Genomic DNA, 25495 nt, shown 5'->3' with positions numbered 1-25495 from the left:
AGTTGGCAACAATTCTGCCTGTGGCCAGCAGTTCCAGGTAGGGCGTGTGCCTACACTGAAGATCTAAACTGAACTGAATTTCAGCAGAAAAAAAAAAATCAAAGTAAAGGTGGCAAGTTCTCATGCACACCACTGAAGGGAGGTATTCCCCAACTCCATGCTGCTTCCCAGCAATAGCTTACTCATAAATCTGATGAGAAAAAGAATCATCAATGCCTTTTACAAGGCAAACTCCAAAGACTAAATCAATTTATTTTATTAATCAGAAGTTATGCTCAACAAAGAGCACTCATTGTAGGTTAAATTCAGAGAGTCCCATGGGAGGCAGTTTCCAAGCAGCCAAGAGCAGCCTTCACGTGCAGTTCAGCTCCTCTCTGTCCTTTCTCTATCCTGCCAGCAGCATTGCCCAGCTGGAGATCAGTCACGCTATGACACTGCAGCCAGGATCTGCCTTTGATTCTGCCCACACCAGAATGGTTTGTGCTCAGCCAGGACTGCAGGCAGTGACAGCACAACAGACCGAGGAGCTATGGGGAGGGCACACGGTGACACTTTTATCATTCCAACTGCTTACTACAGTAAGAGACAATAGTTACACACCCAGCCCCCACCAAGCAAAGCGAACATCCGATAGAGACTTTTGGCAAAGGATGAAATCTAGGAATTTTTTAAGATCATGTTACATGCTTTGACTATAAGCTCAGCTGAGACCAGCTAACATGCCTGCATGATTTAAGTCACCCTGCTCTGGGTTTTGAGGATTAATAATTTGAAGTTTGCAGATGCATTATATATCTGCCCAAGAGAATAAGTGCTGTCTCACCTTATATGACAATAATTCTGCTTGCAAAGTTCTTGCAAAGTTCTTGCAAAGTTCTCTCTTAAGGTTTTAACCAGTTTAGAGGGGGAAGCATAGACAAGAGCAATCAAAAGACACACACCGCAAACACAAGATTCCAACTGATTTTCATAGGCTAGAACTTTGTGAATGTATAGCTGATCCAAAGCAGGCACGCTTCACTTGAACTTAAACAAAAGTAACACACTGAGAAACCAATATCTGGTGGCCATTGCATTAGGGGACAGAAAAACTCTACAAAACTCAGTTTTCTAAACTCAAGAGATTTCCAAGTTAGCACTGGAAGCCCTGCACACAGAAAACACAATGTGAGTGCAGTATCAACACCAGAGGAAAAACCCTACCTTCTAAGCAAAAACCAGGTAATACTGATTTAATTTTTTCTAATCTACATAAAGCAAACAAGTGCATTTATTACAAGCAAGATAACTTGTTTAAGCAGTAAGGCAAACAGATCTGTCTTTCACTTGGTGGCAATCATGGTGTGCTTTCTTTGCCCTTTACCCAGAGAAAACCAAACTTGTTTCCTATTTCGGAATCCTTCCTTCTGTCAGTAACTATGTAATTTGCAACACAGATCTAACTCTGGGCCCAAGAGCTGGGAGGAAATGGGTTGATGTGGACTTGACCTCTCATGATGGCAATGACATAAGACATTACGAAATCAAAATTCCCAGAAAAGACCTAATTATCAACAAACTCAATCAGCTCCTCTCTCACAGCAAGAAGGAATAGCAGCTCTTTTCTACGGTTTTATGCTTGTTCTTTTTTGAATGTTCTGTCTCTTCTCTGACTGTGAGGGGTCCTTCTCAATCTGAGGTACATCAGCACTGTGTTATTGGCACAGGCACACACCAACACAGAGGGATAACACACAATTTCCCCATTTTTGTGAGCATTGTCTACACTTTACTGCACCTGATTCATCAACCTTGAGCAACAGGAAAAGCATACTGGGGGCAGAATACTGGCAGAAATACTGTTCTAGATGACCTGTTGAACCTTCTTACTTCCCTTAATCCCTAAAAGGAGGCTTTCCTGTCTCTCACTCTCCAGCTCTTTGTTATTGCTACAATGATCGCCACATTCCAGAATGAATATTTTTCTTTGGGGTGGTTTTTTTTTTTTTTTTTTTTTTTTTTGGTTTTTTTTTTTTGCATCTCTGCATAAATTTGTAACTAAATGGCTTCAGGGCAGGAAGTATTCATTTTACAGCAAAAGAAAGCACTAGTATGTACAGACAGCTTGCAGAACAGCAAATTTACTGTTCTCAAACACACCATGGGCCTTCTACAACCTAACAAAAGGCAGAGAGTGACCTTGACCATGACACTTACTGGAAGAGTCAAGTTTCAACCAAGAAATCAGGAGGATGCTTCAATATTCCATCACAGATTTTCTCTGTGTTGACAGCAAAACCTCTCCTGGTTTTCAGCCAGTACAAATCTTACATATGCAAGGAAAAGTTTGCTTCAGTCTGCATTCACTTGACTGAGGTTTGCAAAGCATCATCCTTCTTCATGAAGGGTCATTTGATTAGAAGTGCTTATCAACATGGCTAGCAAAAGAAAACTTAATTTTGATGAAAACAGAATACTTTTTAGTCTTCATCTTACCATCAAAACAGAAGACCAGCTGATCCTATCCTAACAGGCACACTCAGGCATAAATATGTCAAATGCCAGTCAGTTATCTAGAACATGCATTGTTTCCCACAGACACACATTCCCCGGTCTCATGGCATGAAACCAAGCACAAGGGTTCCAGACACACCCCAGCATCTCAGCAATGCAAAGGAAAACATGTAAAACTTTCGATCAGCTGAACCACAGGTGGTGTTAGTATGGGGAAAGGACTAACATCACCACCACAGTTCTGCAATTCACATGAAAAAGGCAAGCATGGCTGCTCCTACTGCCACTTCATAATTCAAGAGCATCCACAAATAATTAACAACAAAAGGAAAAAAATCCACGTCTGTTCACTGAGACCTGACAAATTTTGATTCTCATCTCAGAACACCTATTGCCTAAAGGGGAAAAGTCACAGCAATCTTCTAGCACAGCAATAAATCCAGCCTCATGCACCACTGCTGTCTCCCCCACCCCATCCCTACCACATGAATTAAACACTCGCTCGTGCTTCAGCTCTTTCTTTGTTTAATTTTGATTTCCTACACTTCCCCAGCTAACCAGAGTGGTGCAGCTGTTCCAGCCTCTGGGGAGAAAAGTCAAGCAAGGCGGCAGCCCTTACAGACACATACACCGCTGAGCAACACTCGCACCTGGCAATGTCAAGGCAGTCCTGGTTACTTCTCTATGACCTCCAAGTTCCCAAACTGTTCCCACAAACCACAGAGAGGTTTGCACCTGGCAGGACCCCATCCACAGCCCCAAACCACACTCCTCTGCCCCACCGGACTGGAAGGCATCCTGCAGTGGACATCCCATGGGAACACAGGGGGCTTCTGACTCCACCACCTTCAACCTCTGCCGAGCAAACTCGGGCCACACACGGCTGCTTCCAACCTGCCATGACAAGCAAGCCTTCCGTGGCACCGGAACACCCGAAAAATTAAAATTTGGGCCTAGAGCTAGCCGGACAACCCCCCTCCACCTTTTTCCTTGTCTTTTTGATTTTCTGCATGCCTTCTCATCCGACTCCCCCAAGTGAGACTGAATGGCAACACGTTTTTCGCCCAGCTCTAGGACTCGCCTCGATAAAAGTTCCACGGAGGTGTGTGGAGAACAGGGAAGTTCGCTGCTGGAGATGTGACCCAGAGCATCCAAACTACCCAAACCACAACCCACGACCCCTTACGGGCACTGGCACCGGGACAAACGCCGGGCAGTGACAACAAGGCAGCGCCGGGGCTGCTCCCCTGCACGGCGGGGTCAAGAGGCAGCACTGACCCGCACCCAGCAAGCACCGTGAATACATACATGTATGTACTTGTATAAATACATATACGAGAAGATGACGGCGCCCGTCCCGCAAAGGCTGAGCACCGGCAGGCACTCACCGCTCAGATAGTTGGTCCACTTGTACAGGACCCCCTCCATGCCGGCCGGCCCCCGGCCCCATGCAGCGCGGCCGCCCCCCGGCGGGGTCACGCCGCCCGCCGCCGCCCGCGCTCCGCCGCGCCGCCGCCACACAGCGCCATCGCGGGGGGGCGCGCGCCCCGCCCGGCCCGCGCCGCGCCCGCCCCCCGCCGCCGCCGCCACGCTCCCAGCGCAGGGAGAGCCGCAGCCGCGCAGCCACGACACGGCCCTGAGGCGCTACGTCAGCGCAACCCGCGCTGTGAATCGCGGCTCGCGTGACCAGCGGGAGTGAGAGGCGGGCGCGGGGGGCAGGAGCGGAATGGCCAGAGCAGGTGGCCTCTCGCGGCCAATCGGAACGCGCCCTCGCCGCGACCGCCGCCCAATCAACGGCTGGCAGCGGCCGGCTCTATTGTGCGCGCGCTCCACGGGGCTGCTCCGCTCGCCGGCGCTCCCGGAGCGTCCGGCCCGCCCACCCCCCCCTCGGCTGTTCGGGCCTGCCGATTGGATGGGTTGAGAGACGGATAGGGGCGCGCCCCAATGGGCGACAGCTCCTCCTGAGCTGGCCCTGAGGAGAGCCAATCAGCGAGCGCGACGCCCGTGCCGGACCGTCTGGAGCCGGGGCTGGCGGCGGTGCGCGCCGCTGCCACGTCGGACGGACCGGCTGGGCTCGGGGCACGGGATGGCGGCACGGTGAGAGCGGCGAGGCGGCGGCGATGGCGGCGGGGCTGCTGCTGCTCTGCTCCGCCCTGCTGTGCGCGGCGCTGGGCTGCGCGGGCGCGGCGCTGATCCCCCCCGCGGCCGACGTGAAGGTGGAGGTGCTGCACAAGCCTTTCCTCTGCCACCGGAGGACCAAGTGGGGGGACATGATGCTTGTTCACTACGAGGGCTTCTTGGAGAAGGACGGCTCCATGTTTCACTCGACGTAAGTGAGCGTCTTCTCCTAGCGAGCTGCGTCTTCTCCGAACGAGCTGCTGGCTGAGCTTGCAGGGGAAATATATGTGTATGTGTATATATATATATAAGTGTGTGTGTATAGGTGTATATATATATATGTATATGTATATCTATGTGTGTATAAATATACACACATAGATATACATATATATATATGTATATCTATATCTATACACACACATATATGTGTATGTGTGTATATATATATATATATATATATATATAGGGGTGTATATATATGTATATATATATATAGAAAATGTCTACTGTTGGACGTGACCTTAAAGATTCCTTGACCCTTCACTAGATCAAGTTGCTCAGAGCAGCCGCACCCGACGCGCCTTTGAACGCTTCCCAGGTTGCTCAGAGCCCCATCCAGCCTGGCCTTGAGCACTTCCAGGAATGGGCTGCCAACAGCTTCCCTGGGCAGCTTGTTCCAGCGGCTTACCACCCTCACTGTAAAGAGCTTCTTTCTAATATCTAAACTGAGCCTGCTCTCACTTTAAAGCCATCACCCCTTGTCCTGTCACTACACACCCTTTTAATAATTCTCTCTCCATCTTTCTTGTAGGCTCCCTTGAGGTACTGGAAAGGTACAACTAGGTCACCCTGGAGCTTTCTCTTTACCAGGCTGAACAATCCCAGTTCTTTCAGCTTTCCTCACCAACAATCTTGGTGCACCTTCTCTGGACTTGCTCCTTTATGTGTGTATACGTACATACATACATACATACATACATACATACATACATATTTATTTTAATATAGGTGATCTCTTCTGGTCATGCTTTCCTGAATCCAGGCCTCTCACAGGGCTCCACAATCCATCTGCGAATAGCTCTGTGGAGGGGCGTTTTCTCAAGGGCAAGAGGTTTTTTGTTTGGTTGGGTTTTTTTTTTACTCCTCCCTCCCCAAATGCTCAAAAGCAATGCATGAATGCCTTATTTGTTTTAGGATAAAAGAGCTTAAATAACACTGTATAAGCTTGTTATTGGGGTCCCTCCCACTGCTACCTGTTCTCAGAAAGTTTGTTGTGAAGCAGTGTCTCACAGTGCTGTACAAGATGAACACCAATAGTAAGGCGAGTCTTCTTTCCCAAAGTTATAAAATAAATCTTAGCATTTGTTTTCTGGTCAGTCTGTAGGAAGAAGAGCCATGTGGCATTTCTTAAAAGATGGGGATGTTATGCATGGAGCACCTGTCCTGTGTGGAAAGGCTGAGAGAACTGGCACTGTTCAGCCTGGAAAAGAAGAGGTTTTGAGGTGACCTAATTGTGGCTGAAGAAAGATGGAGAGAGACTTTTTGCAAGGGCATGTAGATCAAGGGGGGACGGCTTCAAACTTAGAGCATGTTTAGATCAGGTTATTAGAAAGAAATTTTTTACTCTGAGGATGGTGAGACACTGGAGCAGGCTGCCCAGGGAAGTTGCTGACAGCCCCATTCCTGGAGGTGTTCAAGGCCAGCTTGGATGGGGCTCTGAGAACCTGGTCTAGTTGAAGGTGTCCCGGCCCATGGCTCATGGAACTGGATGATCTTTAAGGTCCCTTCCAATCCAAACCATTCTATGATTCTGTGATTTAGGTGCAGGTTTGGTATATGATCTCAGTGGTTTAATAGGTCTTGTGCTATGCATAAATTTCTGTTTGGTTTCTAAAGCAAACTATTAGTTAACAAATAAAACAAAGTTGTATGTGTCCTTCCACTAGCGGCAGCACAATCACAGCTTTTCATTATTCTTTACCTGCCCCCTATCAGACAAGTCAACATACCAGAGCCACAGAAATGCAAATAGGAGGAAGAGCCAGAAATTCGAGGGAGTCTGCTAAGAGCCTGCAACGACTTGCTAATGCTGGATGTCCTGTAAAGCATCAACGAAGTGTTAATAGTGGGAGACAGCAAAATATTCAAGTCTCTGCTGGCTGCCTGAAGGCTACCTTTGTATATGAAAAAATAAAAAAAGACAGTTTTGCATGTTTATGCTCTTGCAGACAATTCAACTAAAATCTCACTAATTTTCTCTTGTAGTTAACCTGCCTCTTTAAAAGGACTTCTAGTGCCACACTAAAGTTTTTGCTGCTGACTAACTTCTGTAAGTGTTCTGTTTTCTTCTTAAACACCTCTCCTGCATGACTAGTAAATAGAGCTTTCAAATTCCTTTTATGTTAGTAGAGTGAAAGCAGTCCGGGTTGTACCATCTGGTTAAATCAGAAAAAGTTATTGTCTCCCAAATCTAAAGTTGAATGTTCTGCATGCAGTGGTTTCTGGTTTTTTTCTAGACTGTTATGTAGTTGCTTTGTTGTTTCCCCCCCCCCCACCCCCCCAAGTGGCTTCTTTTGAAAGAGATGAGGCTGATGCTTCTGAGCATGTTAAAATGTATATTGCTATGATGACCGTGCTGGTCTGTGATTTGCAATTTACAATGGCCTTGATCGTAGATTTTTAAGAAAATGCCTTTTCTAGTCTGATCAGTTTCCAAGTGGAAGCAGGTGGTCAGAGAAGTGGAGGTGGAGATCTGGGTTGGTTAGTGTTGTCATAAACACACAAGGTAAATGTTGTTTTATTTCTTTCCACTTCCTAAAGAACCTTGTTATCCAAAGCATAAGTTTTAAAGACTTTGAAAGTGTAGGTCTTTCATTTAAAAGGTGTCAAGGAGCTGAGTGGTGCTGTGTTTTTAACTCTATATCTACATCATGAGCATATTCCATCAGCCCTTTGTGGAACTTGGTGTTTAGGTATGAAGTGTTTTGTTCCTTTCTTTTCCAGTCACAAGCACAACAACGGTCAACCTATGTGGTTTACACTTGGCATAAGGGAAGCTCTCAAAGGCTGGGACAGAGGGTTGAAGGACATGTGTGTGGGAGAGAAAAGGAAGCTGACTATTCCACCAGCCCTTGCTTATGGAAAAGAAGGGAAAGGTAAAACACCTGAAGCACTCTCCTTGCTCTAATTGTTTCTAATATCTGTATTTTACTGTTATTCTTGGCCTAAGAGGTTAGCAAGCTTTCAAGCTTTCCAGGTTGATTCTGTTAAAGAAGAAAAATTGAGGGAGTCAAGTGCTCTTTCTCATAAATTTGTTTCCTACAGTAATATCCATTAAGTGGCTATGTGGTGAATGCTCGGAAAAAAGCCCCAGAAACTGATGATAGCTGCTGTGCTGTATATTCTGAGTGTCTTTTCTGTTAGTGCTGTGTTCAATAGTGCCCTGCTTTTTCTTTTTGTTTTTAGTTTGGTTTTGTTTTCTCCCTTCTTTTACAGTCAAGTGGAGGTGGTTGCTTAGGTTACAGTTGGCTTTTTGGCTGTTGGATCTGGTTTTGTGGTAATACTTCATGAATGTGCATGTGCAAGACTCATTCTTGCTTTCAGGTTTCTTTTAGAACCCTAAGAAACTCCCTGTACTGCTGCTCAACCAGTTCTTAGATGATACAATAAGAAGTCATTTTTCCATATAGGGACATTAATTCTTTTCCTCTTACACCTATTTTCAGTTTGGGCAGTTACCCACAGTAAGATGTGCATGGGCAGTCACGTTGTCACCTACTGAATATTCACTGACAGCTGTGCAGACAGATATAAACATCTCAACTTCTCTATTACTGAGGGTGTTGGGGGCTTTTCCATTCAAATATTTCCAGATTCCTTTAACAGGAGGGCCAGATTTGGAATATGCAGTTACATGAGTGACAGCTTGAATGGTTCTACTTCTGCTTATGGAACTTATTTTAGTTAACTTTTTTTAGCAAGTATTATGAGTATTTATGTCATGAGAAGAGTTGCAACAAATGACCTACAGTAGTAGAAGGTTCCAAAGCAGGAAGGATAAATGTCTAGGAACATACAGTCTTGCTGATGTTCTCTCCCATCACTATGAGACTGTTTTGGGAATGAGGACTGTTTGTGTGTCTGTCTTCTGGCAAGTAGGGCTGCACACAGGCTTAGGGCTCCATATGACCTCATGCCAGGTAGTATTCATACCTACAGCACACTTCATACTCTCCTTTATTAAATGTACCCGTTCAACACATATCTTTCTAGAAGCCCTGGTTTACAGTTCAAGATACAGTATTAGAAGTAATCATGTTTCCAGTAGAGAACTGGAACGTGGTGGTTGTCATTTAGTCCTTATGCAGAGCTCAGCTGTCAATTCTTCCACAAAAAGATGTGAAATGCTGCAGTGCTCATGTAGTCATCACAGGCCTAATTGTTTGATGAATATGTAAAGCACTGTAGTTGTTCTTCAAAGACTTGCAAGCCTCACCTCTGTGTTTAGTGCAAGAAGGTTAAACAGCTAAATACTGCTAACTGCTGTAAGAAATTACTTGCTTTAGGAGGACTTTGAAGTATTTGAGCATAATTATGTTGCTGTTTTCAAGTGATACCCTTGAAAACAGAATTATTTCATTTTCTTCATATTTTCCTTCAAATGCACATAATTTCACTGGCCTCCCACCTTGGTTGCTTTCTGACTCATCATTTGAGTCAGATGCCTTTTTCTGTAATACTCAAAAAAATTACCTGTGTTCCAAACCCTAAACAGGCACTGTGCCCTGTATTTCCAGAAGATTCTGCACATTTATTCATCCCAGAAATCTTCAGGCCTGTTTGTTGCTGCAGCTCAGGGTGTATTTAACACCACAGCTCCAAAGTGGTAGATGTGGATTTTTTTTCCCTGTCTTCTCAAGGCACAGAAATATTTTTGGGGTTCTGCCGTCCAATATAGAGATATATTTGGTCCTATTCAAGCCCTCTCTATGTAAAGGAGCAAAGTGATGTGCTGAAAGGTCTTTGACAGTAGCTTGAGCCATCAGCATGAGGGCATATCACATCTCTGTCAAAGGCAGTGCCTGATAAACTGATATCCTTGAGGTGTGGTGGTATGGGGAGTGCTCTGTGGCACTATTAGGAAGTTACCAGTCTGTTCACCTATATCAAAAATGATGTTGTGATAACACAGGCCTTGTGATCAGATTTGGGTGCTTGGTTTCTGCTGTGTGTTTGGAAATAGCTCGGTGCTTTGTGCCCTCACTCCAGAGACTGCTGTGGGAGACCAACATCATCCCTTCTGCAAGAGTTTTTCCACTGGCAGAACAGCAGATACAAGGTATCAGCTGGAATATCAGAGGAATTTTGTGGACTGATGGGGTATCCAGAGGACTAAATTCTCCCTTCCTGCTGCTCTGTACTTTACTCTTGGCTGTAGTCTGTCTGACCGTACAGTCTCCTTTACTGTTTTTCAGTTTATCTAGCTCTGGCCATGAAAGAAAAAAGATTCAAGAACATTGTTTGACAAACTTGTGATGGTAATTGCTGAAGAAGAGCTTGCATCAACACCTACTAGTCTCCAACAAAACAGTTGCATCTAAAGTTGCATTTATGCTGTAGGGGCTGCTCAGAATCCAGGCTACAGGCTGACATGGTTGTGGTCACCACTGTTACAGATACTTGCCCTTACTAGTTCAAACTGCAGGATGCTTTGAAATGACTAGGCATGCTGGAGCATTGCTCTGACACATGAGGCTTTTGTATGGCATTGAATATATAGCTGGTTTTAACTTTTCTCCATTTTGGGCAGGAAAAATTCCACCTGAGAGCACATTGATTTTCAACATTGACCTTCTAGAAATTAGAAATGGACCAAGATCTCATGAGTCATTCCAAGAGATGGATCTTAATGATGATTGGAAACTATCCAAGCAAGAGGTGAGTGGGCTATCCTTCTCTTGTGAGCAGATCTTACAGGATAGGAGAGTGGAAAAGAATGCACATCTATGCTACACTGCTCTGAGCCTTCATCCTGGTGAAAATTCTGGACTGGAGGTTCAAAAGGAGCCTTGGTAAGCTGAGGATAGACATGTGACTCGTGTGCTGCACGCTTGTGGAAGACTTGGATAAAGTAAAGCATCTTAGAAATAAAACCAGACTTCAGGGCTTTTTGGATTTAATTGCTGATTTATTAATAAACTGGGATCTCTTCTGCTGCAGGGCAATCCTGTTTCATAGCATTCACTTGGTGAAGGACATGTATTCAGCACTATTCACCATCTGTTTGCCTCTCATTTTCAAACTTCTGCTTTTTCAGTGAGTGATCCACAAGAAGCTAGTATAAACCACTGAATTCTTTTTGATTTGGGTCTGGTACCAGTTTACCAGACTCAGAAGGCTAATTATTCATTTGTATGTATCAGACAGTCAGTGTGTGTAATGTCTGCATATGAGGAGTATAAGCATTAGCCCTAACAAGTCCCAGAGACTAAAGTGACTAAAACAGACCTGAAACGTGGCCCGTGGTTCTTACACAAGTGGTGTCTGTTTAATAGATGAATATGTTGGTATTGTAATTTTTGTAGAAGGCTCTGTGATTCAGAAGACTTGGGATCTCCATAGTAAAACCTTTAAAACTTATGAAGAGCAATCTGATGTTGTTGAAAACACTGCTTACCATTACTATCTAGCTTAATGTAAGTAAGTGTTCCAGTGGTCTGTTTAAAACCTACCTTGAGTTTAAAATCCTTAAAAAATCCTTGCATCCTTAAAAATTTTGAGATAGCTAGAAATCTTTTAATGTATTTCCCATTGGAGTAGCAAGCACTGAGGTTGTGGACAGATTTCTGTATATATCTGGAGTGGCTGTTTACATGTACTGGGTTGTCAGGGTACTAGAATGTGGAAAAGCTGTCTCTGACCAATTGGTAGCTAATAACTTCTGCCCGGCTACTTTTACTTTACTGTATAGACATCAGAAGACAGGCTGTCCTGACTCATTTTTTGAGTCAAATACCAAGGTATGGCAACAGCTTTGCTAGTTTTACTGTCACTTCTATTACTAAAGACCCTTCATTCAAAGAGACTGCAGAATCAGTTAGACAAGTGTAATTCTGGCAGTGGCATAGGAGGGGAGGTATCTGTTATCTAATACCACCATCCTGAGCATAGTGTCCCTCTGTTATCTGCAGTAATCAACTCTTTCATAAGTCTGAAAATGTTCACTTTCCCCTTTTGTCTAACAGGTGAAGATTTACTTGAAGAAAGAATTTGAAAAGCATGGAGCAGTGGTAAATGACACCCAGCATGATGCTTTGGTTGAAGACATATTTGATAAAGAGGATGAAGACAGTGATGGGTTTATATCTGCAAGGGAATTCACGTACAAGCATGATGAGCTGTAGAAAGAAAAGAGTGGCATAATTTTTTTGGACAGAAATAGCAGTGACTTAGACTGTCTGGTGCCCCTGTCATCTTAATTCTGTGCTTCGGAATTGACAATTGCTGTTGGCAAAGAAACACTTTGTTTATAGAAAAGAGAATTTCTGTTCTGTTATGTACAAATGTTTTAAACTGTTTTAAAGTGTGAAAATGTTCCTCCTCTTACACAGCAAAGACTTGCACATCAGTGTTTTTAAAGTTTTGTATTAAATTATTTTTCAGAAATGAAACAAACTTTCCATTTATCATTCATTATGAAAATCAAAAACCAGCTCAGTGACTTTCTGTGATTTGTTTGTGTGCCAAGATCACTTTCAGCAGCTGCCTTACGTATCACTTGTAGTTTGTGGCTTAATTACTTGACCTTCCTTCTTGAGTGTCACTGCTTTAAAAGCAGTTTGCTGACCTTGGGGTTTTTTCCTGCAGATTTTCAAAAGATATAGTAGAAGGCATCAGCATTTTGTTTGGCTGAGAAACTGATACAAAGCTGAATGAGAAGAATGATTATCATGTGCTGATTTTGCCCTTCTAAAGGGAGAGTGTTACCCCCATGCCAATAATTGTCTGCATTTTTCATTAAATTTTGTGAACAAAGCAGGAGTTAAATGTCTGGCTTTCACTTCTACTGCCAGCAACATTCTAGGAAACATCTGTAATTTGGAAAGCAGCAAGTTGTGCTGCAGTGCAGAGGTGGTGTCCTTTAAATGTACAGACACATTAGTTTCAAAACTCAGACTTGGCATGCACCAGTAAAGCTCATACCTTTCTCTCACAGTTTGAGGAGTAGCTTGAGCAGAATGTTGCAAGTTTGAAGTTTTTCTTCTTTGCAGAAGAGAGAGTGTACTGACAGGAAGATCAGTATGGTCTGAAGAACAGTTTCCATGGACTTGTCTGCAGCTGTTTAAGTAGCAGAACTTGTTTCATTGCCCCTTGGCATAATTTTTTCACAAGTAGAACACAAGTGATTTGAATTTTCAATTAAAAAGTGAATTTTTAGGAAAAAAGATTAAGTGCTGTGTCTTTACAGAGGTGGAGATCATTAGGATTTCAAACACAAAATTGGAGTTGAAAGATCTTTCTGGAAAAGAGATATTTTACAATTGTCCATGGTTTCTTATGAGAGGGCAGGGTATCTCAGGGACAGAATTTATTCTGACATCACTAACCTATGGGTCTATGAACACAGCATTGTACTTGGAAATTGTTGCCCAAAGCTATGTAAGGAAGCACAAGAAATCCAGCTGTATGAAAGTGAGATTGCTGCATTGCACTAACCTTAACTACTGCACACTGCATTCCAGGCTCTTGGTGCTTTAGGTGCTTTAGATGTTTCCCTGCCATCTAGTGTTGCAACTGAGGATTAGAGGACTGCTTCATTGAACTGAGCTCAGCTGCAGAGGGGAGAGGCTTGTCAATAGTGACAACTGGGGGGGAAAGAAAAGTTGTGAGGGTATGCAGTGCTGGGCTGCTCTGTTCTAGTTTTCTTCCAACATCTGACATTTTGTGGGTGATGTTCTAAGTGACAGGAATTGCAACCATGTATTTTATTTTCAGTAACCTTAGGTCTTTTTCCTCAGTGATTCCATCTGCTTTTCTGACCCCAATAAAACTTTTACTTCTAATGCTGTGAGTTTCAGTTAAATAGCATAGGAAAATGTATCCTTTCTGTTTTAGGCTCATTTCCTGCCCTCATTCTTTTATTGTGAAGAAATAATGAATAGTCACTACCTGTTTAGCTGTTCTTACTGGTCATGGTTTTGCAAATTGATATTTTTTTCTCATCACTTACAAAAAATCAAGCTTGCCTGACTTCAGATTGCCCAGGGCTGGTGACATGTTCTGTGCTGGCTGTCTTGAGTTTCCCTACAGTCACTGGAGCACTTGGCACCTGGGGCAGCTCATTGCATGTGTGTTTTACCTTGTGTTGAGGTAGCTGCCTTACCAAATAGAGTCTTTCTCTGTTGACTGTGTGAGGAAGCTAAGCAACTATAGCCTAGGCCAAGGGAGGATAACAGGATATGAAGTTGATCCTTAAGCCAGTCTTGCCTAGATGTGGGGACTGGCAAGTACCCAGCCAAAGGGGAAATACTGTGTGTGTATCCTGCTGGGAAGAGCAGAACTGAGACTTTCATTGGGTCTGAGAGGGTTTTAGATCATTGTTTGCAGTGTTTAGCACGTTCTCAAAACATCTGGGGAATGAAAGCATAAAAGCATGGAATAAAATTTGCCCATGTTACTGACCTAATATATTAAAAGTTAAGATTAAATAATGGGGCACCAATATGTGACTCCAGCAAGGGCCAGTTGTTTCTTTTGTATTAAATAGGAGTTTATAGTCAGTGACTGCTGTGAAATGTACATAGATATAATCTTCTCTTGGATTTTTAAAGCATTTAGTAAAAATAACTTTCAGTGAACATACAGTTATTTATTAATGCCAGCAGAGTGTTAAAGCTGCAAGACCAAGATGCCTTATGTGGTGTTGTGTATAGGTTTATGCCAAATGAGAGTATGGTTTTTCTTAGTAATTTGTTTGAGAGCTGTGTTAAATTCTGAAATTGAACTGAAAATGTTTTTTTTAAAGTGCAGATTCAGCAGCAGATTTGAGAAGTTACTTCAACTTGATTATCATTTGCTACCATTAAAAGTCCTCCTGTGAAGATGAAAAGCTTTCTTAGGTAGAAATAGCACTGCCTATTTTAACCTCAATTGCATTTGCTTGTTAATCCACAGAACAAACTGCTGCAGTGCCAGCAGGAGCCAACCAACAACCTGCAGGACACCAGAGGCAGGCAGCTGCCTGTCCCCTGAAGTGGGGAGGAATACTGAAATTTCAGTGGCACTCGGGAACATTTTGGTGGCTTGTGTGTGAAGTGTGAGGTGTATTTCCCCTGAAGAAACAAAGTCTCATTGCATATCTGTAAAATGTGGCGCTTGAAAAAGTGGAGAGGGTTCAAAACAGAGCACTTTCCTTCTGCATCCCATAGCTTTCTTCAAACATTTCTTGTTGTTCTGTGATTATTTTGGAAAATATATGGTGATGTTTTTTAGAACTGCAGCCTGTCATTCACAGCCAGTACCTAACAATTACAGTGGGAGTTGCTGCCTTCTGTAGGTACAGAAGAAGCATTCAGAGCACATTTTATTTGAAAATGTGCGATAAGAAATGCAGTGACACAAGAAAGCTTTTGGCAAAACTTCAGGAATGGTGCTTTAGTCTGAAATGTTTTTTAAAGTTTTCTTTTTTGAGATAAACTGACAAGGCAAACAGAATGGATCACTTTATTTGGTCTTAAATCTTTTCAGTAACTTATGTCATAGAATTATAGAATCATTTATGTTGGAAAAGAGCCTTAAGATCATCCAATCCAACTGTTAACCCAGCACTGCCAAGTCCACCACTCAATAATGTCCGAATGCCCCAGCTACGTGTCTTTTGAATACCTGCAGGTGTTTCAGTGGTTCCTCCACCACTGAAACACCATTCCTGGGTGACCTCTTCTAATGCTTGACAACCCTTTACATGAAGAAATTTTTCCTAACATCCAAACTAAACCTCCCCTGGTACAGCTTAGGGATGTTTCCTTTTGTCCTGTGCCTTGTTACTTGGGAGAAAAGCCCTACCCTCACATCACTGCAAGCTCTTGTCAGGAAGCTGTAGAGAGTGAAAAGGTTTTCCCTCCTCAGCCTCCTTTTCTCTGGGCTAAACACTCCCAACTCCCTCAGCCTCTCCTCGTCAGACTTGTGCTCCAGACCCTTGAGCAGCTTCATCCCCTTTTCTGGATGCACTCCAGCACTTCAGTGTCTTCTAGTGCGAGGCCCAAAACTGAACACAGGGTTTGAGCTGCAGCCTCACCAGGGCTGAGAGCAGGAAGACAATCACTGCCCTGGTCCTGCTGGCCACACTACTGTGATCCAAGCCAGTCTGCCAGTGGCCTTTTTGGCCACCTGGGCACACACTGGCTCATGTTCAGCTGCTGTAAACCAGCATCCTCTGGTCCTTTTCTGCTGGGCAGCTTTCCAGCCACTCTGCCCCAGCCTGTAGCACTGTCTGGAGTAATGTAACCCAGCACTTGGGGGTTGAACCTCATTCACCTGGACTCAGCCCATTGATCCAGCTTGTCCAGATCCCTCTGCAGAGCATGTCCTTGTGCTGCCAGGAACATCCCATGCATAGGGTGTATTTTGGTATCATGGTGAGCACAGTATGTTAGAGAGTCATAAAGTTGCAGTGTTAAGTACATATTGAACAAATTGCTGCCATAATTTCTTCTTCATGATATCTTGAATGAAAGTGATACATAGTTAGTTTCCTGAGTACTTGGGTGTAAAACATAAGTTGTTCGGGTCAGCCCTTAAATTACATTTGTCGTAGGTGCTCCCCACATCCCATCCTTTGTGCTGTTAGATACATGGTGTTCTATCCCTTGATCCAGAAATCCTAGTTTCAGGTGCAGGTGAGTACCAGCAGGATTGGGAAACTCACTGCTTTGGGGCATTCTGAGAAAAGACACAAAGCTAGGGAAAACATCAGAGAGAGTGGGATTATGTAGAGGGATGTGAGAAATGCAAAAAGATTTTCTTTCCTAGATCCTTTGGCATCTGGTTAGTTGGAAGAAAGAGCACTGGCAGCCACTGTTGTAGGGACTGCAAGTAATAAGGCTAGTTCCTGCTTTGATTTTGATTAGAACTGCTTTGGACAGTTTCTATATGGAATTTAAGGCAAAATTTAAATTCACACTTCCAAGGTTTGTTAGAGTTTTCAGAACTGTATGTTGAGTTTACTTCTTGAAAATACATTGGCCTCATCATAGAGTTTTTGCAAAAACCCCCAAAACACAGCCCAAAACACACTACCCCAAACCCCTTAATTTGTCTTCAATGCTGAATTGTTTTGGTAACAGGAAATAGATCAAAACTGCTTATATTTGTATAATCCTGGATAATTTTAGCTTCACTTGAAAGTTAATCGTAATGCTTACATTCTGTGTCCTAGTTTTCTCCTGGTTCATAGGAAAAACAACTCTCTGACAAAATAAAGATCTTTCTTTAGCTATACTGCTTCTGTTTTCATGCCTGTGCTTGATTATGTCAACAGTTTCACACAAGAAATATAATTGACAATTTCAGTGGGAGACTGTACAGGGACAAGAACTTGGTTATCATCTCTTCCAGCCTGGAGGGGATTCAGATGGAGGCTCCTACTGCATCACATTTCTCCCTCCTGGGAATTTTTGTTCCAAAAAAAGGTTGGTTTAGCTAGGGGTTGTACCTGGTCAGAGAACATGTGGTATTTCTGTTGAATCAAGTAAAAAAAGTAGGAGCTTGGTTTATCTGAGAAAGTTGCCATGAAAGAGGATAGTTTGAAATATAGCAGGTAAATAATTTTTTTGCAATTTTTCTGAAGGTCATGTTCCTTGTAGGCTTGAGTTTGTCCAAAGGGATAATATTTTTTTTTCTTTTTACTTTTTTTTCCCTTTTCTTTTAACTACTTTGCATCTCCATTAGGTTAACAAGGATAAATCCACTTTTAAATATTAGGGTCTGACTGCAGAAATCCAGTGGAGCCAACTCTTCAGAGCTCCCCAAATCCTACCTATGTTTTCCTCTAAAAAATCTGAGGCTGATACTAACTACCATTAAGAGCTGCTCTTCATTTTAGACACGATGCTTCTAATTTCTAGTTTGTGTCATGACCTGCATAAGGAGATTAAATGATGCAGGATAATTGATTCCTCATCTGGGATTCAGACTGGAAGCATTAAATCAGTCCTGTCCTCTTTCATGTTACTGCCATTGAAATTTCTTTAAAGCAGTTATGTTTCCTCTTCTGACACTTTCCCTGAGTAGTGAACTAGATAATACCTATTTTTTGTGTGTGTGTTTGGCCTGCTCTCTCTCTGGGAGTAAATAGCAGAGTTTAGCTCTGGTCTCTCTAATCTGCTGGGATATCTCTTTTAGAGAATAGATTTTCATTCCACAAATGCAGTATGAAAATGGTTTTGCTGAACTTGTGTCCATCTCTGGTTATGGACTAATTGTAGTTGAAAGAAAATCATGACCTGCTGGATTTTACTCTTACCAACAATGACCACAATACTTAAGAGAGACAAGACTGGTGGCATTCCTTCATTTTTACAGAAGGTGAGAATTTACCTTTGCATCCAGTATCTCAACCCTTATGTGCCATCATGTCTGTACTGCTGTTGTCACTACCAGCAGCTGGGTTAAAACCTGGGCTTCACATGATCACGTGGACATCACACTGTGCAGTGCACTCTTACCAGAATAAATCATGTGAGGTTCCATTTTCTTCATGTAGGAAAAGCTGAATCTTTACTCACATAACTCATTTTATACAGTTTTCACAGACCTTGTGTGCAACATCTACTGGCTGGTAGTTGTCTTACTTCATTTATTGGTCAGAAGATGATGTGTGTGTACATGCTAAGGTTCAGGTTGTTTACATTTTTCTTTAGTGGGTTCTCATGGAACAGATCTAATGTTTATGCAGGTGCACACTTATTTTTCACCCAATAATATGGTTCATTATGTTAACGAACTATTCACACCAATATTGTTTTCACAGTGGAAACTTGCAAAGTACTAGCAGCACTTAGAAGAAATGACAGGCTAGCTATTGATTTAATAGAGCAGGCCTGATTTTATGAGTCCTTTCTTTTATCATTTTTCTATCTGTCTGCAACACACTCTGACATAATCCAATGCTCCACCTCTGCAAAACAGTCTGAAGCAAAGTTCCCAGACACGTGGTGCTCACCTTGCAAACAAGTACAGACTGCAGTGGGAGCACACATGGCGCAGAAGCAGCCAATGCTCCCATGCCTTTAGGACCAGATTCTGCTCCTGCCAACCCCAGCCAAGCCCAGCTCACCATGGCACCTTTTGAAACAGCCACAGCCTGCAGCAATGCAGTGCTGTGGGGTGGGCTCTAGGGCACCAGTTCTGCTCTGCCAGACCTCTGCTGGCTTTGGACCTTCACACCTTGTTTCCTGAGCAGGCAGCTGTCAGTGGGATCTGTCAGAGCCTCAGGACAGACTAGAGTGGCAGCAGCCAGGCTCATGCTGTCACACCAGTAAAGCTACAGGCAGGCTTGGAGAAAACACCAGGGCCCTTGGGCTGTCAAGGAATAGCAGAGAAGATAAACAGGGGAATATCTCTCCATACCATCCAGTTTTTCTTGGCTGATATCCATTGCAAATATGAGGGAGTTTAGAAACTCTTGGGTAATTTATTATTTACATTTCTCTGTTAAAATACGTACATAAAATGCAACCAGCATGAAACTTACAATACAGTGTGAACTTTCTAATTTTGACTATCTATTAACTACTATCTTCCAGTTGTACCTTGTGGATAAGGCCATTTATATAAACAATATGGACTCTTTTATGACAGAGGTACTCAGTTGTGAACATTTTAGAAAACACATTTTTCCTATCCTTTCGGAAGTACAGCAGCCAAAAGCACTTATTTTATCTTAGTTAGAAATATTTCTGTTATCAGTGATCTCTTCCCACCTTGCAGATATCTACCCCTTCCATGAATAAGGAAAATGGCTTCATCATGGAGAGAGGTTTTGGAGTCAAAACTCCTTGAAGGCATATTATAAAAAACCAAAACAAAACTCTCAGAGTTTTAAGTCTGCTGAAAAATGCAAAACTGGAAAATGCTGCAGCAAAACCATCTGTAGCCCAGGAAGGACATGCCACTGCTCACAGTCCCCTGTGAATGATGTATATGGAGGAGAGAAAAGGTTGCTGACCCCATGCATAACTTCTAGGAGTACTCAGCAGACCTGTTACTGTGGTTACTAACCAGAGCCTACCCTGAATGAGTGCTATTTGCACGGCACCAGATGGCTGATAAATCACACAGGAGAATTTTCTGTCCCTTGTGTCACTGTCCGATCTTTTCTCCAAGTGCTATGATTTAATTTTCAGCAATTCACACACAGATTATTTAGCCATGACACACTAATATAAGACATGATGACACTAATATAAGACATGAAACTGCTGCAGGTGTGCAGGAGTGCAGTCACTTTAATGAACTCCTGTATCACCCGTACAACACCAAGAATGTATTTTGTCTTATGTATTGACGTTCACATTGCTGCAATTTGATTAACAATGCTAAACTGAGAAAAAAACCCCTATACCTGAATTTTAATAAAATTTTAATAACATAGTTACTGTAGCACATTTATTGCAGAGGGAAGTGAGATAACTTTTGCAGTTCATTGACCTGCCACAAGCATTTCTGTACAGGCAGCATCAAAAAACCACAAAGCATAGATGAAGATTAAACATGCTTATTTCATAAGGTAATGCTTTTTCCTCTGTATTTTCTGCTACTTCATTGTCATTACTGCCTTACCCTCTCAGGATGACAGTCCATGTGCCTGGACTATTTATTACTATGAGTCTTTAGCTATTGTCAAGTGCTTTAGCCTCACTGTTACTAGTGGCATTCTAACACAATAAAAAATGCCAATAATAATAAATGTGTCTTGTGATAGACTTCAAACATAAATACAGTTACAAAAATAGAGTTACAAAATAATAGAGTTCAAAATAAATAGAGTCACAAACATAAATACCCTGTCTCAGATTTCTGTGAATTGAAATAAGGAAAATGACAAAATTTGTGAAAACCAAGCAATAAACTGATGATCTTTTGATACAACATTACTCCAGGAATAGGCAACCTTCTTGACTGGGCAATGGAGCAGCTTGGTTCTGCGGATCAGTGCTGTTGTGCCTAACAGGTTTCTGGACACTGAGAGTAACTGAGCATGCCTGGAGTCCTTGCAGCACTCTGTCCCTGTCACACTGAGGAGTCGTGTTCTGTTCTGTCACTTGTGTAACAGGGATATGAATCACCTTCTGTGGTGCATGAGTAAGAGCTCAGCATCCCAGGCTGCTGCTGTGCATACAGTCACTTTTTATGTACAGCTGCAGCCATTTCCATAGATTAAACTTCAATGGTATAATTGGATGAAGAGGCTGCAGCCAGGATTTCTCCTATCTTCTTCATTTTGAACATTCACAGAGCTCAGCAAGTGACATCTTTATTTCACATCATAATCCAGCACCTGCCATCCTTTTTCTTTGTTATGGACGGAAGCCACCTTTAGTGTGGGAGAATTACTCTCAGTTCTCTGGTCCAGTCTTCTGACAATATAGAAATACCCCAAAAACCCAAGTGCCAAAGATACTTCTTGCTTTTTGGGTTCATTCTATGACATCAGTTGAATTTACTGGCCTATGATGTAACTATCACCTAGGTCTCTTAGGCATTTTCAATGTTACCTACTCTTCTGTATAAAAGGAGCTCTTTTCTTCCTGTAGTTCACTGTAAAAGGAATCATTTAAGTTTAGTGGGATGCCTTCATGGGCATAGGCTTAGATTGCCTTTAGCAATCAAGTGCATTTCTTCTGAACAACCAGAGTTCATCTGATTTTTAGGTACTCCAAATCAGTGTTCCACCAGAAAGAACACAACTAAGATGGTGCCCTGAAATTACAAAAATTAATACCAACAAAAAGCTTTTCTTGGCTGTACTACCCTTCCACCAAAATCTATCATTTTAAGTCTCTTAATATAATTTCAACACTTAGATGGTATTTTCTACCATCTATATTAAGTCAGCCTCTCTCCTAAACACAGTTTATTGAGAAAACTAGTCCCATCTGCTATATGTCTGCATGGCTGCTGACTTGAACTTGCAGGGGAAAGTATTTTGGAAATGATGAAACAAAGATTAGTGCTGCAGTGTCTTGATGATTTTGGGGCACTAGTTCTGCTGAACTAGCTTTGATCTCCAACTAAGGAGGTGGTTAAAGAAAATCAAAAACCCACTGTAACTTAAGACGTATGTTTCAGTGTCTGCCATTTGTTCTCTTCCTTTCACATATAAAACATGGAACAGAGATTCTTTGAAATTCTCTTTTCTAAAGAGGTCTCCTTCCTGCTCTTCTTCTTTGATTTTTCATCCCATTGGAAACCAATCTTTTACAAGAGAAAAAAACCCCTATAAAATCCATACATTCTGCTGTTATGTTTTTAAAGAGGAAATAATCAATAGATTGGCATTGTGGCTTTGTCCTAATTATTATAATTCTGTATTTTCTGTTTACTCAGCAATCTCCATTCAAAGACTTTAAAGATGCAGCTCTGAGTAAATGCTCTCCCCATTTCTTGTGTGAGGCAATTTAATTACTGTGAGGCTACAGGATTTATCCAGAGCCAAGCAGCAAGCTTATGGCAGAACAACATAGACCCCAGGCTCTCTTGATTCCCAGTACTGTGCTCTAACCACTCATCCTTGCTGCTTTACACAGTTCATGACACCTTACACAGAAAGGAAGCATCAAGGATTTCTGTGTTGACAGTATGTAATCATTCTGTAGACAGTCTAATAATTCTTAGGTAGATTATACTCAGCCATAATCATCTCCAGTGTAATTAGAGAAAAGACTTAGTCATCTAAGTGAGCATAATACAGGTAATATAAGTGGTGTGCTATAGGATATAATCTGATCCCATTTCTAAATTGCACCTGCTCTTTTCATCAGCTGTCTTTCTGATTCTAAGAAGCAAGCTGCCTGTGACGCAGTTCATCCTTGATGTAACTCCAGAGCAAGGAATTTGGGTTGCTATGTTCAACTAAACTTGTTACAATTAAATTGGTATAAAGTCCTCAGCTTTTCAGTGATTCAGATCACCTTTCAATCATATATCTCAAGCAGGAGATATACAGTTTCTCCCTGTTGTAAAACACAATGAAATGTAATTCTGATGGCAGCAAAACTGATATCAGAGGAAAACAAAGGTCTTGCTTAAAATATAAAATGGAAACCCTTAGAGTATGAAGGGCTTCCACATTGCTAATGATCAGCCCTACTTTTTAATCAAAAGCATTGAGCCTAAGTAGTCCCTATTCAGGCTACTGACATACCCCCAAAGGGTGCAATGCCACAGTGTTTCACATTCACTGAGACTGGGAACAGCCAACTATTTTCTCTCTTAGTTACATAATGAAGCTGCAACTTTTGGTCTGCATTTAAGTTTGACAGCAGCAGTGTCTAATGCTTATCCACAATTTCTGAACAGATGCAGACTCATGGTGCTGTTTGTGGTAATGAGAGGAAATTCTTTTTGGTGCATAGAGTTTCAGAATTTTTCCTTCTTATATTTTCTTTAAATGTAAGATGCCATATGCAGATTCTGCCTGGCTTTTTGTTTTCTCTTTAGCCAGGTTGCTAAACCAGAACTAACAGGCAGTGTGATATTTAAGCGGTACAGCTTCACCAGCCTAACACACTTGCTTCTTTCTGCTCTCATGGTGAAATACTCTAGTTTGTAATGCTCTTTAATACCTCTACTGGCTCATCCTTGCCTCTCTGACCTTTACCCTTGCTTCATTTTAACCTTCTTATCTTCCCATGAAACATACTTGGCAGTCTCTACTGCACATTAAATGCCTGGTTTAGGGCAGGAATTGGTGGAAAGTGCAGCAAGGTTCTTCTTCTCACTGAAGATAGGGATAGAAACATGAAGGTGCTGCCTTATACCAGTGCCATGTGACCATACGTGTTAGACCATATTTAGCAGTTTAACCATTTATGCAGGGACCTGCATGATTATACGTAGCAGTTAAACCATTTTTACCTCTGCATGGAGGCACAGATTGTGTGCTGAGGATGGAGCACAGAGGACAGCTCCATTTGGGCAAGTTTGGGCTTGCCCAAATGGAGCTGTGCTCCATTTGTGCTCCATGCTTGCCCAAATGGAGCTGTGCTCCTCTGTGCTCCATCCTCTGTGCTGAGGATGGAGCACAGAGGACAGCTCCATTTGGGCAAGTTTGGCAAGGAGGGCAGGCCATCTGCTCCACATGCCACGGCTGAGGGACGCTGTGCTGTGCATGGGGCCCCCTCAGAGGGACAGTGGGTACTGCTTTGCTTTGGGCTGCTGCTGGTGCTGCTGCATCCAAAGAGCTGAGAGGTCCCTGGAGGTTCAGCTGCTGGAGGGGCAGAAGCCCACTGTGACACTTCACATGCAGCAGCAGGGAATTCCTCAGTTATGAACCACAGAATTCATTCGGTTGGAAAAGATCTCCAAGATCATCGAGCCCAACATTTGACTGATCACTTCCTCACCAACTAGACCCCCAGCGCTAAATGCCAGCCCAGATGTTTCTTGGAACGCTTCCAGGGATGGTGACTTCACCACCTCCCTGGGCAGCACATTCCAATCCTTAAAAACCCTTTCCTTGGAGATACTTCTGATGAGGTAATCTCCTCAGCCTGGCAAAGTCTGGAGAACTCCTTACGCAGTGGTTTGACTGGTTAACGAGGCAGCAGCCATACTTTAAAACTCCCAGTTCATTTCTAGACTTAGCTCTGCGAGAGACAGAGGAACACAAGTTAGTCATGAGACTAAAACTGAATAAAAAAGCCCCTTCTCTTTCAACACTCTCTCGCTACTCAAGACGGTCTGAGGGATAACGTGCCGAACGAAGGCTGACGGCTCTCCGCAGCATCACGGAACGGCTCGGGTGGGAAGGGACCGCAGTGCGATGGTCCAGAGCCATCCCAAAGCAGGCGGCTCGGGCTGCCCGGTACCCTGATACCCGCGGTGCGGGAGCGGCCGCAGCTCGGTCGGGTCGGGTCGGGTCGGGCCGCGCCCTCCGCCGCCGCCGGCCGGGGCTCAGCGTGCGGCGGCTGCGCGCGCAGGGGGCGGGGCCGGGGCGCCGCGGGGCCGAGCGGAGCGCGAGGAGCGGGAGCGGCGCTCAGGTACGGGAGCGGCCCCGGCAGCGCCGCGGGGCAGGGCGGCACCTCCCCATCGTCCCCCCATCACCTCCCCATCACCTCCCCATCACCTCCCCGTCCCTTTCCTGTCCCCTTCCTCCTCGGAGCGGCGCGGCCGGGCTCGCGTTTCACTTCTTGGTGCGGGGGAAAGTGTCGCGGTCCGCGGGCAGCGACCTTCTCGGTGGGGCGAGCCCCGCCAGCGCCGGGCGGCCGCGGTGAGCAGGGAGGGAAGCGAGGAAAGAGGGAGGCAAGGAGGGATGTAGGGAGGCAAAGCAGGAGGGAGCCGTGGGGGATGTCGCGGGAGGGGACCGGCGGGGATGTCGCGGGAGGATGGCGCAGAGCCGCTTTCCCGGAGTCGGTGCGGGCGGTGTCCCCGGGGCTCCGCGCACCTGTCCCCGCGCTGGCGGGAGGCACCGCGCCGCCGGGCGGGGTCTGCGGGCCTCCCGCGCCGTGGCTGCGCCGCCGCCTCTCCCGGGCCGGCGGTGCGGGGAGGACTCAGTGCTGGGAGCTGGCATCAGCAGATGCTGTCCCCGGCTGTCCTTTGCCTTCCCGGTTGAAGCAAGGCTCTCCGGCCTCTCGTCTTCGCTGGCTGCACTCTCTCTTCG

At 43.8% G+C, this 25495-nt stretch overlaps 3 protein-coding genes across 3 annotated transcripts in view; 2 read left to right on the top strand and 1 right to left on the bottom strand.

The window, feature by feature from the left end:
- PLEKHA8 (pleckstrin homology domain containing A8) overlaps window positions 1-4009 on the bottom strand; it is a 31145-nt gene extending 27136 nt beyond the window's left edge. Inside the window, exon 1 of the mRNA XM_018909770.3 lies at window positions 3882-4009. Coding sequence (XP_018765315.3) covers window positions 3882-3921 — 40 coding nt within the window. The 5' untranslated portion in view covers window positions 3922-4009. The remainder of the gene's footprint in view (window positions 1-3881) is intronic.
- A 589-nt stretch (window positions 4010-4598) lies between these two features.
- FKBP14 (FKBP prolyl isomerase 14) lies at window positions 4599-17112 on the top strand. Its single transcript, XM_030232452.2, has 4 exons — window positions 4599-4822; window positions 7618-7769; window positions 10424-10551; window positions 11859-17112. The coding sequence occupies exons 1-4, from the start codon at window positions 4614-4616 to the stop codon at window positions 12015-12017; spliced, it is 648 nt and encodes a 215-aa protein (XP_030088312.1). The 5' UTR covers window positions 4599-4613; the 3' UTR covers window positions 12018-17112.
- A 7711-nt stretch (window positions 17113-24823) lies between these two features.
- SCRN1 (secernin 1) overlaps window positions 24824-25495 on the top strand; it is a 37760-nt gene continuing 37088 nt past the window's right edge. The window contains exon 1 of the mRNA XM_030227115.2: window positions 24824-24875. The gene's annotated coding sequence lies outside the window, so the exon portion shown is untranslated. The remainder of the gene's footprint in view (window positions 24876-25495) is intronic.

This window comes from Serinus canaria, chromosome 2 (genome assembly GCF_022539315.1).
Source record: "Serinus canaria isolate serCan28SL12 chromosome 2, serCan2020, whole genome shotgun sequence".
NCBI classification, from domain to species: Eukaryota; Metazoa; Chordata; class Aves; order Passeriformes; family Fringillidae; genus Serinus; species Serinus canaria.
This window is presented reverse-complemented; position numbering and strand designations above follow the sequence as displayed.

Excerpts from the sequence above, each read along its gene's own strand:
- FKBP14 (XM_030232452.2), top strand. The coding sequence starts at position 4,614 with ATGGCGGCGGGGCTGCTGCTGCTCTGCTCCGCCCTGCTGTGCGCGGCG. Across the intron at positions 7,770-10,423 it reads TTATGGAAAAGAAGGGAAAG|GAAAAATTCCACCTGAGAGC; the intron begins GTAAAACACCTG and ends CATTTTGGGCAG. Across the intron at positions 10,552-11,858 it reads GGAAACTATCCAAGCAAGAG|GTGAAGATTTACTTGAAGAA; the intron begins GTGAGTGGGCTA and ends TTTGTCTAACAG.